Source organism: Harpegnathos saltator, unplaced genomic scaffold (assembly GCF_003227715.2).
Source record: "Harpegnathos saltator strain DR-91 unplaced genomic scaffold, Hsal_v8.6 scaffold58, whole genome shotgun sequence".
Taxonomy (NCBI): domain Eukaryota; kingdom Metazoa; phylum Arthropoda; class Insecta; order Hymenoptera; family Formicidae; genus Harpegnathos; species Harpegnathos saltator.
The window spans coordinates 412,224-427,401 of NW_020230404.1; the positions used below are offsets into that span (position 1 = coordinate 412,224).

The 15,178-nt window shown below is 37.8% G+C and overlaps 2 protein-coding genes across 5 annotated transcripts in view; one reads left to right on the top strand and one right to left on the bottom strand.

The window, feature by feature from the left end:
• Positions 1 to 1,712: 1,712 nt before the first annotated feature.
• On the bottom strand, positions 1,713 to 8,483 carry ATP6AP2 (ATPase H(+)-transporting accessory protein 2). 3 transcript variants are annotated; one of them, XM_011141526.3, is made up of 9 exons: positions 8,344 to 8,483; positions 7,789 to 7,916; positions 7,372 to 7,611; positions 6,947 to 7,255; positions 6,677 to 6,769; positions 5,505 to 5,591; positions 4,667 to 4,867; positions 2,798 to 2,906; positions 1,713 to 2,149 (listed from the first exon to the last, which is right to left on the bottom strand). In XM_011141526.3, exons 1-9 carry the CDS (start codon positions 8,384 to 8,386, stop codon positions 2,070 to 2,072), a joined length of 1,290 nt encoding a protein of 429 aa, XP_011139828.1. In that variant the 5' UTR covers positions 8,387 to 8,483; the 3' UTR covers positions 1,713 to 2,069. The 3 variants fall into 3 exon arrangements, with proteins under 3 accessions (XP_011139828.1, XP_011139827.1, XP_011139826.1); XM_011141525.3 differs by lacking the exon at positions 4,667 to 4,867; XM_011141524.3 differs by lacking the exon at positions 5,505 to 5,591 and having other exon boundaries at positions 8,344 to 8,482.
• Positions 8,484 to 10,312: 1,829 nt separating this feature from the next.
• LOC105183484 (uncharacterized) overlaps positions 10,313 to 15,178 on the top strand; it is a 44,774-nt gene continuing 39,908 nt past the window's right edge. For both annotated transcript variants that reach the window (XM_025303976.1, XM_025303977.1), the window contains exon 1: positions 10,313 to 10,630. In XM_025303976.1, the coding sequence (XP_025159761.1) occupies positions 10,555 to 10,630 (76 nt within the window). In that variant the 5' untranslated portion in view covers positions 10,313 to 10,554. The remainder of the gene's footprint in view (positions 10,631 to 15,178) is intronic.

Sequence of the window (15,178 nt, forward strand, 5' to 3'; positions counted from 1 at the left end):
CGGGCGAGTAGGTGGGGTGCGGAACCTTCGCCGAGAGGAGTCGACCTCAGCTGTTGCTGCTGCACGCAGCATCTATATGTCACGGATCCTTGGTAGTGCGACTCGGATCACTCGACCGAGAGTATCGGCGTCGGTCTCTCTATCCCGATCATAAAAAATAAAGATAAAATCGTCGCGTGGAATAACAATGGCCACCAACTGCGGCTGCGACCGTATACGGGGTGCGCCGGAGAATCTCAGCGGGGTTCTTCTCGGATTCGCTTCGGTTGACCCGAGTCTCAAGTGCGTTTCACTCGCATCCTGACGCTATTCTCGAGCAGCGCACGTATTCGTACAATGGAGAAATCTAGGAGAATCTTCGTGGACTTCTCAGCTGGACCCGCCAAATGAGGCGGTGATGATGAGGGAACGACCGGCGCGGCGGCTGGTCGAAGGAGTCAATAAACACGGCTGCTTTTAGAATTGGTTATTGAAAGAGTGACAGCTTTCGAGACGCTTGCGCGCCCGGTTTCAAAGCGTAATCTTGAAATTTAAATCGCTACTTATCGAGATGGAAGAGATAGCAAAAACATTGTGACACCTCTTTAATGAAACTTATGTAATGAGGAGAGGAAACTTTTACGTGCGTGACGGCAATAAAATAAAAAAAAAAAAAAAAGAATTGTTGCTCCATTGGAGGACGAAATAGGATTGTTGTTGTTAAGTTGATAATAAGATTGTAACAGATTAGTATTCTAATTAATTAAAATGTACATCAAGTAGAGTGTAATTATAATGAGTAAAGTGTCTAATGTAAGTAATTCGTCGTCGATTAAGCGGCAAGGTGAAATTGCAGGACAAGTTTGCTAGAAAGAAAAACCGGTCATTAGTTAAACGGGAACATCTGTATATATGCAACAATAGACAATCAGCTGCAATACGAAATACATTTCTCCTTGAACATTTCACCTCATTGAATTAAAGCCGGCTTTTCCGAGAACACGCCGGAGGAGTTTCTTAATCGACCGGCGAGAGATTCAATCGAAATATGCAACATAATAGTAATTCGAATGCATTACGGTATTCAGGAAGCATAATTGCCGCACAGCTAATAATAACAAACGCATTGAAACAAGTATTACAAGGTAAGATACTTAGGAAATGAAAAACCAGAGATACATTCGTAATGAGTTGCGCAATCGCGATGTGTGTCGCTTGTGAAAAATGAACAAAAAAAGAAGTGGCTATGTTTAGATGTCATCGATACTGTTACGCGACGTAGAACGACAGGATTGCTAAATTAAAATTCCGCATTGCCGGGGAGATCCATAGACTCGTGGAATCTGTAAAAAGCTAGAAATAAAATTTTTTAACTTTGAATATTTCTACACAAACGTTTAGTGTGCCATCTGCGCGTTTAATTCTATGAGAAAATAATCACAACTCCAGAGGATAACTCCAGAGGACAACTGGGAGGCCGGAGATTGAAAGGACTAGTATTAGTACACGAACATATTTGACTATAACTTTTAATTTTTCCATAGCCTCTCTCTCTCTCTCTCTCTCTCTCTCTCTCGATCACATTGAAGATTTAAAAAAATTTTTTAAAACACAACAAAAAAAATTTTTTATTCCACGCATCTCGATAAGCCAGTAGCGATCGGCAGGTTCACACGCCATGTTTATCCTAATTATTTTTGGACGATTAGATAATAAATAAGACACCTTCTCACTTGGCTACAGGATAACATTATATATTTGGGAGACTCGACCTTCATCGGTCAAATTTCAAAAAAACATGTACAGATTTTTACAAAAGTCTCGCAACGACGCAACAGTCATCTCCACGCATTCCAGCGAAGTGATATAAATATGTTGTGGCGATTTGAGCGCTACGATGATTGATCGGATTAGATAACATCCTGAGGAATACGGAAACGGGCGAGTAACTCGGCCATTTTGAAAAAAGAAGGAAAATCTCAGGAAGAAAGAAAGAAAAACAGGCTAATAAATTACATAAAGGCGCTCCGAGGAATAAAATACCACTTTGCACATAAACCTATTTTACAATATTACCGCTATATTTACATTTAATTGTCCTTCTTCATTCGATTCGATGTCATCCTGTAGATGATGGAATCCCGTCCTGGATCCATATCACCGATAGCAACTGAAAATATCGAAATTTTACCGTCCTATTCGACTTTTTTCTCGACGTAGCGATCACGAATACGATTAAGGGAAAAAAACGACTGCCTAATTTTGGATTGATCATTTTGCATAAACAAGCCACGCGTGTCCGATATCTAATTTGAAATATTTAAATTCAATATTTCCTGCAAAGTTGCTACGGAGAAATGTTTTTCAAGTTTTTCAAGACATTGAGAATTTGTGACTTTGCATGGAAAGAAAAGATCTCGGTTCGTCTAACAGAATAGAAATCAGACGAAAATTCGTAACTTGGAAAAAATATCTTTGCTATCGCGATCGAAAATATTTGTCTGAATGAATTTGCGTTTGATCCTCAGATAATAGAAAAGAATATTGATAAAAACGCAGGTGGTGCATAGTGCAAGTGGTATTTTTCATACCGATTTCAAAATTGATTCAAAGTATTAGAAAGATTTCGTTATCTGTTGAAAATATTCCGATATGCTCGTTGAGAACAAGATAACGCGTGAAGTTTTATCATCGATTCGGAAGATAATCCTCTCGAAGAATTTATTATTGTCATCAAAGCTTTCTTTAAAGAGATTATCCGCTGAAAAGCAAATGAAACTTCACGAAACAGTCTTCCCCCCTCTTGAAAGATACATACTGCAAATGGTTAAGAGAGAGAAGAAGAAAATAACGCCGAACCACAGTATTATGTTGAAAATGACGGGATAGTCCTCCGAGTAAACTTTTGCGCGGCCGGAAAATTCAGGCTGAAACAGAAGAGTCGATGTAATAGACAGCCGGACGTGATCCTTGAATCCTACGAGTTTTAATCCTGCGAATGTTTCTGTGGTACTCGCTAAATGTAACTAATAGCACTCTACGCTTCTTAACACTTCGCGAATGGACAGCATGCGCAGATAAATTGATTTCTCTGTCCTCTACGAAACTACTTTGTTTTGTATGGAGAAAAGAGAGAAAGAGAGAAAGAGAGAGAGAGAGAGAGAGAGAGAGAGAGAGAGAGAGAGAGAGAGAGAGAGAGAGAGAGAGGGAGAGAAAGAGAGAGAGAGAGAGAGAGAAAGAGAGAGAAATGAATTTACATTTTATATTTCTTATTAATTAGTCATAAATTGATCAATTGTCATGTTTTATCTTGTAGAAGAAGGAAAAAGTGATATGAAAACTTCTGGAAAACAACAAGTAGCGATAAGTAGTAAATTTTTAATTTGCAAAATCTGTAAGAATTAATTACAGCTTTCCGATATTATTTTCCAATTTTTCAATAGCAATCTGTAACGTCCCCAATATTTTTTTTGTATGACTTTGCAAAACACAACTTTCTCCGCGAAGTGTTAATACGTGAGAATATCAAAGCTCTCAATACGAAACGGTTTCAAGGATTCACAACTCGTCAACAAGATCTGGCTTCGATACTCGCTAAACAATTAACCGGCCAATTAACTCTCCCCTAACAAAAATTCCCCATTGAAGAAATAATCGCTTGTAGATTTATTATCGATAAAACATATGCATGCAATTAAACATGGCAAGACCAACATGCAAAATCATGATTTTGCACCTGAGAAGCGAAAGGATATAAATTGTCAAGCGACTTGCTTCTTGCTTTAACATATCCATTTAGAACGTTAATTGGATACCTGCGGAAAAAAATATTTGTTCAGAGTTGGCTTTTAATTTGGGCTTCTCAGGCGCAAGTAATTGTCTAAACAGATACAAATAATTGTCTAAAAACCGCGATCCAATGGTACAAATAATAATAATTAAAACTATAATTAAGCGTCATTCATACGAGCAATAATTTGTTAGTGCGGATGTTCGATCGACGCACGGCAATTTCAATGCAAAAGAAAATCACACGAACTGAAAGAAAAAGACGCTATTGCAAAATTGAAGCTGAACGGGAATTGAATGGAGTGTTGGAAAATCCTCCGTTATAATGTTGTTCTGGCTACTGAAAAGTACGCTTCGTAAAACATTAAATTAATCATTCATCCTGCTAGAAACTCAGGCGCTCTAATACTTCGGCAAGGTCTGGCAGAAAACGAAAACAATGGAAGAGTCCAGGCGAAGGAGACTTGACGAAATATTTATTGCTCGAGACGTAATCTTGTTATCTTTTTTCTCTCTTCTTTTGTTTAAATTTGTTCGTACACTTCGGTCCACACACCTAATTATACGCATATGTACATCTCGAGCCACGCTTATTTATCTTCATTACGACACATTCTGTAAACTGTGAATTCAACGCGAGTTTATTTTTCTTTTTCTTCTTTTTATTTAGCGATAAAATCGATTCGCTCTTATCTCTCGACACGCCACGTTAATTTAAGGATTACGAGGAAACGAAAGAAACATTAACATCGCGCGTCATTATACATGTACACATGGTGTCAAGATATAAAAATGAAAGAGTAGAAACATACGACACAAGCCATGTCGGGTATCGAGTTGTCAAGTTTTTTTCCCCTGGATCCTTCGACTGCGATGCATGTTAATATGTTTGCGATACCTGTCCTATTGTCTGTGTTTTAGTATTTATCATGTATCCCTGATTAACCGAATCGGACTTTTCCGTCGTCCAGCTATCATCCTGAACGCCCGGACGTTCAGTAGTGCTGTTGACAGTGTTGGGCTCGTTAGTACTACTCATACTATTCTTTATCTTCTCGTCGTCCTCTACATTACTTTGCCGGTCTTGCTTGTCGTCTCGCTACAACCAAGTGTTGTTCAGTAATCTCAGTAAAATGGTTAAAGCGCACCAAGCCTTCTCGAGGCTCCTCGAGGATACTAGAACTTTCAAGGACTTAACTTTGCGAGTAGATTAGATTTACTCGGTACACAGTCTTAAATTTTATCGTGTGCAAGAACATGGGAATTTCAATGATCCAGCTTCACAAGTGTTTCATGTTACTAACACAGTGAGTTTCAAGTTTACTCGGCTGACAAAGATACCAAAGATGTCCAATTTGGCGGATTGATAAATCTGTATAAGCTCCGAAATCCAGGCTTCAAGAATGTTGAAGCAACAAGAGTCACATCTGGGCGACCATCTAAATCCACCGATATAAAACTACAGGATATTGGCACGTCAAGGATCTAGCTTGGCGCGTATCCAAATATCAGCAGTTTGCTCAATTTCGCGAATCGTTGGACGGAAATTTTGGAAAAGAAAACGAAACAAGGACAAGATACAAATCGACCACTTTGGATGGTTAGTTTGTAAGTTCGTAGGTCGGAGTAATTTGAGTAATTCATCGTGTTCGAGAGTCATGCAGAAGCTACCTCTAAGTCGAAAAAGAACACTCTCAGTCAAGTAATAGACCATGCAATACGATTCGACACGGTACCTTGGTCAACAAATTATCGTTAAAGTCTGAACTAATTGGCGCTCCCTTGGCACCACCAGTGGATTTAACACTGTTAGTCTTATAAGCCTACAAAAGGTCCCGTAACAATTATAAATGGTACAAGATGAAGGAAGAGTCAGTTGTTAGCGAATTATCTCACGACGCGACTCTGTTATGCAACTCCGAATTATTGAATATTCATAAAGTACACGAGGTTGCGCTGAAAATTGTATCTAACGATTTTTCGAATTTTCTACCATTTTTGATCATGCAGCTCACAAATTTTTCTATCCAATCTATACAATATTGTCCGTCTATCATTTATAACATATTATATATATATATATATATATATATAAGATGACTGTTAAATATAAATCATGTGATATTGCGGAAAAGAGATTGATTGAACTATTAAATATAAATCATGTGATATTATAGAAAAGAGATAAATTGTTAATCTCCACGTACGAATATAACAGAAAATACTCATTGATTATTTATACTATCAGAAATTCTATTGCCATGATAATAAATTTTGGTTAACGTCTTTCAAGCGAAAAAGTATGATACTTACATTCTTGCTGAAATCATTCGTAAAATTCGAATGCAAATGCTAATTGCTATTTATGTACATTTAAGAGGGAATTAAAGCTAAAATACAATAGTGTCAGTTGAACAAAATATTGTGAACTTAATCTCAAAGATAGTACTTTGAAATTTTAAATACAATAAGCATGTAATGCTCTTTAATAATGTACAGAAATCTAATGTTTTTGGATCACCCTATATAGCAACATTCGATTTTTACACAATTTTAGAAATGCGTGTCTTTTATTATGTACAAAATTTTTGAAGTTTTACCTTTGAAATTAGGTTAGCAGCAATGTTTCAAACATGACACTATATTTTTGTTTATATTCGCTTTTAAGCATTATATTGTACATCATTGAAATCGTAAAACGATTAAAATATTAACAATTGCAGCAGTTAAATTAACCGATTGAAGATGAAATAATTTATTCTCCTATTTACGGGATAGTTCAACGATAAATGCTGCTTCTGGATACGTTTTAGCCAGTATTTCAAACATAACCAAATAGTCTCATATTTTAAACGTATCAAATATAACTTTAAGATAGTTTAAGATCGTACGAAGTTATAACACTCACCGGACCATCGGCGGCTCTAGATTGTCTATCGAGAAGCACGGAACGAGCGTTCCTCACTTTGCTGGCATCGTTTGTGAATGCTGCAATTACAACCTATAACAAGAAATGCAAACAAGACAAATATATTAGATTTAAGAAATATTATCTATCTCTTTCTCTCTCAAAGTGCAAAATATTAAATAAAGATTAGTAAATCAAAGATTAAAAAACAGCTGAACAATATAAACTGTAATATCGTAATATCTGCAATAAAACTAGCTAAATGCATACCTTGCCATCGTAGGCACTCACAAAGGCCTGATAAATTTGGTCTATGGCATCATCCAGTAATGTACATGCCTCTTTGGCTGCTTCAGAGTTATTTCCATGGAGGTCTAGGACTGGTTTAAGCCCTGATACCACTATCCAATACACGTCTGTCTCAGTGTTATGTTTCTTCGTGGAAGACGCATTGTCGGCGATCGCCTTGAGAAGCTGGATTTCCTCGACGAATTTGCGATCTTCCTCAATCTCTAAGTTGAGCGTTGTCAACTTTTCTATGTTGGCAGGTTTGAGCTCACCAAGAGCTGACTGACCTAACTAATGGAATAAGAGAATTTTCTTTAGAATATTTTTCAATTAATGGAAAAAATTAGAAGCTGAAGATGTAGATATATACAAGCAATGTCAAAAGCAACATGTTTATTTATACTCACTGCATCAACACCATCGCTCAAGTTGATCCTAACCAATGTATTGTCGTTGCTTCTTTCTTCCACTCTACTTCTGAGTGCCTGCCAAGTAGTTTCCTCTGCCTCATCAAAAATCATGGAGTAGTCGACTTTAGATCTATCTTTCACAAAAGGTAACTTTTCTATGCCTTCAATTGGCATTGCTACCAATGCTTTGGGCAACGAGAACGGATCGCATATAGTAAGGCTATGATCTGTATCTTTCTGTAAGATCACAGATATTCAACAGATTAATATTTTATCTAATAGAAATTTTTAAATGTATTATTCATCTGCTTTTGATAATACAAAAATCTAGAACATATTTCAAATGTTTTAAATATTTTCAGATTTTTTAAATACCTAAGAACATACAGAAATATAAGATTAAAGATGATATACCTGCTTTGCGGTAAAGCCAAGCCCTGCAGACAAGATCTCCTTAAGACTACTTTGCTCGATCTCTCCATTGCCAATAAATTCTACACTATCAGGAGAATGTAGAACAGAAAATTCACCATTGGCTTGGACTAAAAAATAAATATGAATTTAATGTATCTACGAGATATGAGATAGCCAAGTACAATTTGTCCCAAGTGTTACTTATGCATTATATAAAAAGTTCCTCTGATATGACAATGAATGATGGAAACAGAAGTCCAAAAATTTATTCCACAGTTAACAGTTTTGATTAAGTACCATAATGTGATTGTACGTTAACCAAATACAAATTGACGCAACCATCACGATTTACAGATTACATTTAACGTACATTCCAGAAGGACTTATTCTAATCAAAGATGAAGATGTTGGAAAAATTAAAAAATACTTGGATTTTTTTGAGAAATTTTGGCAAACGGATACCGTTGGTCCCGCGACCGAGAATTCGATTGCGAGAAACTCGGAAAACCGTGATTGTCGAGAAGATATTTTTCCGGAAAACAAAGAGATAATCACCTGCTGCGAAGCCAGCAAGAAACAGTGACAATAGCCGGAGCATCGTTATCCCAAAAAATAATTCGTACACAACACCAGACACTCCCTTGACTTCGATCAATATTCGGACATGATCATGTGATCACCTGTGGTCTGTGACTAGTTCAGCCGCTATTCGATATAAATCGAAAAGTTCGATCCTTCCTCTTTTGAAAGATCGATTGTCCCCTCGATCGATTTTTTTTTAAATTTAATCCCTCTCTTTCGTAGATTTTATTATTAAACTTTACTGAACATGAGACTCCTTGGCTGCGTTTCAATGGTTTACTCTGAGTAGCAAAATTACTCCGGCTCCGATATTCACCGTCGGTACTGACAATGATACGTGTACTTTCAATACTGGTAGTGAATATTAAGAACGCATTCTCAATTAAAACAGAGACCTCTCGTGGAGACACGCGAAATAAGTAAATATATTTTTCGTTTCTTATAATAATAAAATGTAGAAAAAATCACTTTATAATGATGATATATTCGTAATCAGAAGAATCGTTCGTGGAGACGTAGAGACAAAGCATTTTTTTTAATATTTGAAATAAAAAATGCATTATTTACTGGAATGAATGTAATACTTGGAGTGCATCACAGGAGCATATTATTATTCATTATAACTTTTGAAAAAACTAATTGCAAAATTCGGCTCAGTCATGACCTGGAAAATAATGTAAAGAAAGCGGCAGAAACTTTTACCGAGAAAAATATGTTGTCTGTAAGGAAAAATATAGGAAATTGCGAATATCATGGAAGTGTACCCCCAATTACACTAGTTTGACCTAATCTAATTGCTCTTGCATTACTTATTAAGCATTACTCATTAAGTATATTCTCCCCCGGGAAAAGATGTTATCATATGACGATTTTGAATTTTTCTTCATTAATAGATATTCGGCTTAACGGGTTTTGGCGATTAGACCCGTTATTTTTGTTTGTTAGTTCTGAAACTTCCGCTATGAGCCGCCACTGTTACCACTGTTTACCACTAACGAATCGAGGTCGTAGCACAAGTCAACGGCCAATCGAGCGGACAAATGTCCATTTTTAAGTAATACATTCAATGATGGATCGGCCATCTTTTTATCGTTAATTGTTCCTGCTCAATAGGAAGTCAAGACGGCCATTTTAGTTTCGAACGGTACGAGCTAACCGCGAACGAGCCGGGTACCTTTTCATTTTCCAGTTTTGCGATTCAACGGCAGACCAGAGGATCCTTTCGTCTTCTTCGAATAGTGCGACTCAATGGCATTTCGGAGGTATGTTTAGATTCAAACATTAAGTTTCAACGTCGAATCGGACGTATTTCTTCGGTAGCGCGGCACCAGGCTCATTCCCGAGCGTTACTAGCCTTCGCTATTATTCACAAGATCTTTCCAGCTTAAATTTTATTATCATAGAATAATTCTATCGTGGAACAAAAATCCGGTAGCCTTCGGACATTCCACTCGTATCTCCCGTAAAGCTCGCATCAGGCTACATTTTGAAGGTTAAAATTCGTCGAGTCGCGATGCAATTTCAATCGAAATTATAACGCTTTCAGTTCCAAGCATGTCGGATGGACGGAAGTCCAGATTCGAAGTTGCAAATTTGCTAAGTCACTCAACGGTCGTAAGTCACACTCAACGGTCGCTTATTATTTATTTATTATTATCGACAAATCTGCGAGTTGGCGGGATGCGAGTGGGCGGCCAATGACCGTGAGAGCAAGAGAGAGGATGAGAGAGAGTGAGAGAGAGAGAGAGAGAGAGAGAGAGAGAGAGAGGGGAGGGAGAAAGAGGGAGACATGCGACCTCCGAGCAGATGCAAGAGAGAGTACAAGGGAGAAAGAAGGAACAAGAGGGTGAAAGAGAGAGAGAGAGAGAGAGAGAGAGAGAGAGGGGGGAGAGAGAGAGAGATAGAGAGAGAGGGAGAAAGGAGAATAGTCGCGCGCATAAAGCGCGCCAGGTATCAGTACACGCTCGGCCGCCTGAGATGTAGGGTCGAGGTTTCGATCCGCGCAAAAATTCACCCGCGTCACGTCGGTCGTTCGGTCGGTCGGTCCTGCGTATTATCGACGGTATCACAACACTGGTGCGTCGTGCGTGGGTAGACGTGTTGTTGTTACCTCGATCAATCGGTGTGCGGTGTGCCCCGAGATGAGGTGAGCTGTTTCCCCGGAAGAAACGTCGGAGTAAAGTGATGACAAGCATGTCTTCACCGTGCATCACATCCTGTTTGCTGTTGTTGTTGCTGTCCCTCGTTCACTCCGCCTCAGGTGAGTTTATTTCGGTAAGCGTGATCGATTCGATAAACACCGCCGTCGTAACTCAGCGCGTGTGTGGCGTAGAATTAAATATTCTCCGAAAAAGAGGGAGTATACCTGACAAATACAGAGGCTGTCCCGCGCGATTGGCGGCCTTAACACTCACGATTGCCTCCCTCCGATGAATTTGGAGAGGATTTTTCCTCGGCTGGTGAGCGTATGCGTGCCGACACCGATAGTACTGAAGTCTTAAGTAGATGAAAAAGGAGGACTTCGCGTGAATTGAGTTTCAGGAAAGTAAATAGATCGCAGAGCCATATTTTGATAATGGGAGATAATTAAAAGATAATTTTCGCTTTATTGATATTTCAAGGGGCTCGATCACAAAGACATACAGGGTATTTGCTGCTTCAACGAACAAACGTCCACGAAGTGAGGCGATATTCCAAGCAAAATTTAGAAGAAAGAAAAATTGCATAAATTTATATCCCATTTCTTTTTCTTGGTTTCTCTTTCTAATTTCGAATATGTTTTTCTCACTGTTAACACTTTTCACAGTTTTCGACTTGTCTACGTTCGCAAATAATTTAATATCATTGGCACCTCGAAGCTGTCGCTGTATTTCGAGTGCCTCCATATACTTTTGAAGTTTGTCCGTTAAAAGCGAGAATACTTCTCTGTATAATGTTGAGAGTTGGAAAGTTGCGATAAATGATTGCCTGTCCCGTTATATTTTCGCTAAGGGAAAATCGACTCCAAATTACAAGCGCGAGTTGGGTAACTTGTATGCCCGGGTTTCCCCCTCAGAAAAACACAATACTGTTTTCCAAAAAATATTTTCCAAACGCGATATCTCGTCGGAGGCGTTGTAAATTCGAAAAGCGTTTAACGAGGAAATTTTAGCATCGCGGAAAAAATTGTTACAACGGCAGAGAAACAAAAATATACAGGACACATATGAACGTTTCGCAAAAGCTATGAATAGTAATAGAAGGGGAAGAGAACACGAAACACACATACACACACGCACATGTAATATATGCCACACACATATGGCACTGTCGCATATTGATATGACAGGAGATTGACGCCAAAAATATTCTGTCAAGTACGATTTTAGAAACAACTACATTGTGTACGAGCCAGCGTAACCTTGAAGTACCTTCGACCATTTGTACGATCTAACTTTTTTTTATAAAGTTAAATTGAGTTTTGCAACGTGATGAAAGTTGGCGAGAGGGGAATCCTCTATCGACACTGAAGATATATGCGGATTACTCTTTCGTGCATGTTTTGTAAAATATATCTACTTGTACGGCGGGATGCGATTATATACCTTCGGTACGTATCCGAAAAGGGGCTAATAATTTATCAAACTTTGTGCGCAGAAAATTAAAAACTGAACTGACGGGCAGAAATACGGCGTATCATTAAATATGACGCGTAATATATCTGCTCAGTGAGAAATCGATTTTGTTGCATTAACTTATACGCCGCTGTTGCACCAAATGGCGAAAATCCATTGAAACATATATCGATTATGCTCTAGGATTTAAAGCTTACCTCAGATCCACCCCCGCCTTATTTTAAGACTTGAGTAATAACAAATTGACCAACCGCAGTTCATTGACCGTAAAAAGAATAAGCAATTGCAGTTGGTTAATTTACTTACTGCTTGCCTCTTCAGGCTAGGTTGTAGATCCAGCTTTAGAGAAATGAGAGATAAGAAAACATTCAACGTCAAGAAGCGTAAGATAAAATTAGTAGAGAAATCATTTATACTCCACGATAAAAGTAATATATAACGAGTATATATTAAACCACGGGAGAGGAGGAAGAAATATATATAAGGGTAAATTAAATTTTTAAACACAAGAGGGAGAGAGGGAGGGAGGGAGAGAGAGAGAGAGAGAGAGAGAGAGAGAGAGAGAGAGAGAGTGAGAGAGAGAGAGAAAAAAAGGAGAAAAGAGGTGAACAGATAAATTTTTAATTCTCAAACGATTCTGAAACAAGAAATAGGTGCATATTAAAATCCGAAATAGGGTGGGATTTAATATGACGTAGTATAATGTAATATAATACAGGGATTTGATATAATACAGGGGCAAAACATAAATCCATTGCAAAACTGAGGGCAACGGTGACGTATATAAAGAGAGAGAGACAGGGAGGGAGAGGGAGAGGGAGGGAGAGAGAGAGAGAGAGAGAGAGAGAGAGAGAGAGAGAGAGAGAGAGAGAGAAATTGAAAGAAGGAGAGAGGGGAACAGTCGAGGGAATAAATTAAATTCTAGAAAGTGAGAAATGTGGGAGTGCATATTAAATTGCAAAAACGAAAGGAACGGGAAAAACGGCCGACTTTCTCTAAATACAAACGGGAGAATTTTTCTGGATTTATCGTCTCGTCGAGGAATATCTGGATTTCACCCTCATCCCTGACAGCTACCGCCGGCTGAAGCGATGGAGAGCGTGTCAATTCCAGAGGAGGCAGCCCTCTCGAACGCCAGGTCTCCGTTGGATTGATGAGGTCGTCGTGGATTACGCAGAAGCTGCATCAGCGCTAAAAGCTAATGGACCGGCATCCTTTGAAGATATTGCCATCGAGTACGAGACAGCGCTTAACCACTCGAGAGGGTCTCTACTACCCCCTTCGTCGTTATGAACATTAACACGGGGGGTCTATATAGAGAATAAAAGAGAGAAGGTGTCGGGAGCAAGAGAGAAAGAGACAGAGAGAGAGAGAGAGAGAGAGAGAGAGAGAGAGAGAGAGGGGGGGGGGAGAGGAGTTGGTAAAAAGATTAACGACTAGACCGGGAACATATGGAGGAAGCCTCGATTAAAAGCTGCTACTGTCACCATCACCACTACCCTCACGCGCTTATAAATTTGCACCAAGCGCGAAATCCTCCCGGCCGAGAAGGGCTTATAATTAAGGTTAAGTGCCACCCTCGATGTCGCCACGCTGGCTATTGACGTGCGACATCGCTCACGTTCGGTGTTAAAAGATATATTAAAATGTTACATCAATTGAAAGTAGACCCACCCACATGACTTCAACAAAAGAAATGTCCTTATAAGATATTTTATTCGTAACACAACAATATATAACAATATAGAAACGTTAAAATGATATATTATTTTTTACTCAAGTTTTTATTTTCTACAAAAGCAATGATATCTAATGCAAGTATAGTTTTATTAGCCAATTATCATCGTATATTTTTCTAAATTATGCAAAGTACTTCTTTGGCTAAAAAATGGTCTAATTAAAAACAATTGACGAGAATTCAATCCCCTCTTTTTAAATTAAAAATTTATTTCAACATTTTTGTATTCTTCCTGTTTTTCCTTATTTTTCCTAACTTTCTCTGAGACTCTATATTATGTACTTTAACGCTTTCATTTCTCTTGTAAAATTTAAAATAATGCGAGAAAATGACACGTTGAGAAAAATAGAAATTATCATCTACTTTAATTTAAAATATTAATTGCTTTTGTTCTCGTACCGACAGGTGACTTAAAGTCCTTTCTTCTTCCATAAGAAATAATAGAAGAAAAATATATAATATTTAATTAACGCAATTCCCCAATATCGTATATCTGATTATAACGAGGTGAACAATGCGTAGCACATTTCTATTAATTCCATTTAATAGAAATATTTCTTGCAGGAGAGGGGGATAGTAGACGTATTTTTTTCCGCGCAAACTGAGATTGCGGTGTAAAGTTCTTTGTATTCTCTGATATACAGTTTCCACATATTATTTATGAAAATTGGTGCTTTTTTAATTCTTGGAATTCTCTAAACTTCTTGGCATCTTTTAAAACTCAATGTGGGGCTGAGAACATTTCAGGAATTTTCCCAAAATCGTAAAATTGTATAATATTACGCAAATGTCAAATATGCCGTCCAAGAATAAATTACATAGTTGAAAACTTAATTTCTCCTATACCCGTGTAATGTTATATTTACATTTTGCTCTTGTAAGCAAATTTTATGCGAAATTATTCTAGAAGCATATTTTCCCTGCGGAAACACGTTTATTTTAACACTTGAGACTGCTGCGTAAATTGGTTTTGTTTAAATCATTTTATTAGATATTGTTTATTCGGGCGTTTTATTTATTTTATTAAATATGTTTTCACGGTGATCTAAAATTGATTTAGTAACGGTCATATAATCTATGTTAAATTAAGTTTTAATAATACATGTAAATTGATCTTCATTATTTTAGTTTATTACGATAATATAATATGGCATATGCCGTAAAAAATTGAGGAAGGTCGTAATTGTACAAAATTTGTATTTTTCGTTAAATTCAATTAAAAAAATGTGCTTTTCCGATACATTTCGTTATGCGTGGGAACTTTGGAAAATATAGCGCGTTTTTGGTCGAAAAAGAAGACGTACTTTGTTTGTGCGCAAGTCGGAAAAGGTACAAATACTTGGCTACATTGATCGGTTTGGACAAATTGATTATTTAACTCAGCCCGTGCGCTTCCCGCTGCCCTTCTTTGCTTACCCTCCTTCATCCCTGCACGTATTGTTCACCTCCCTTACTT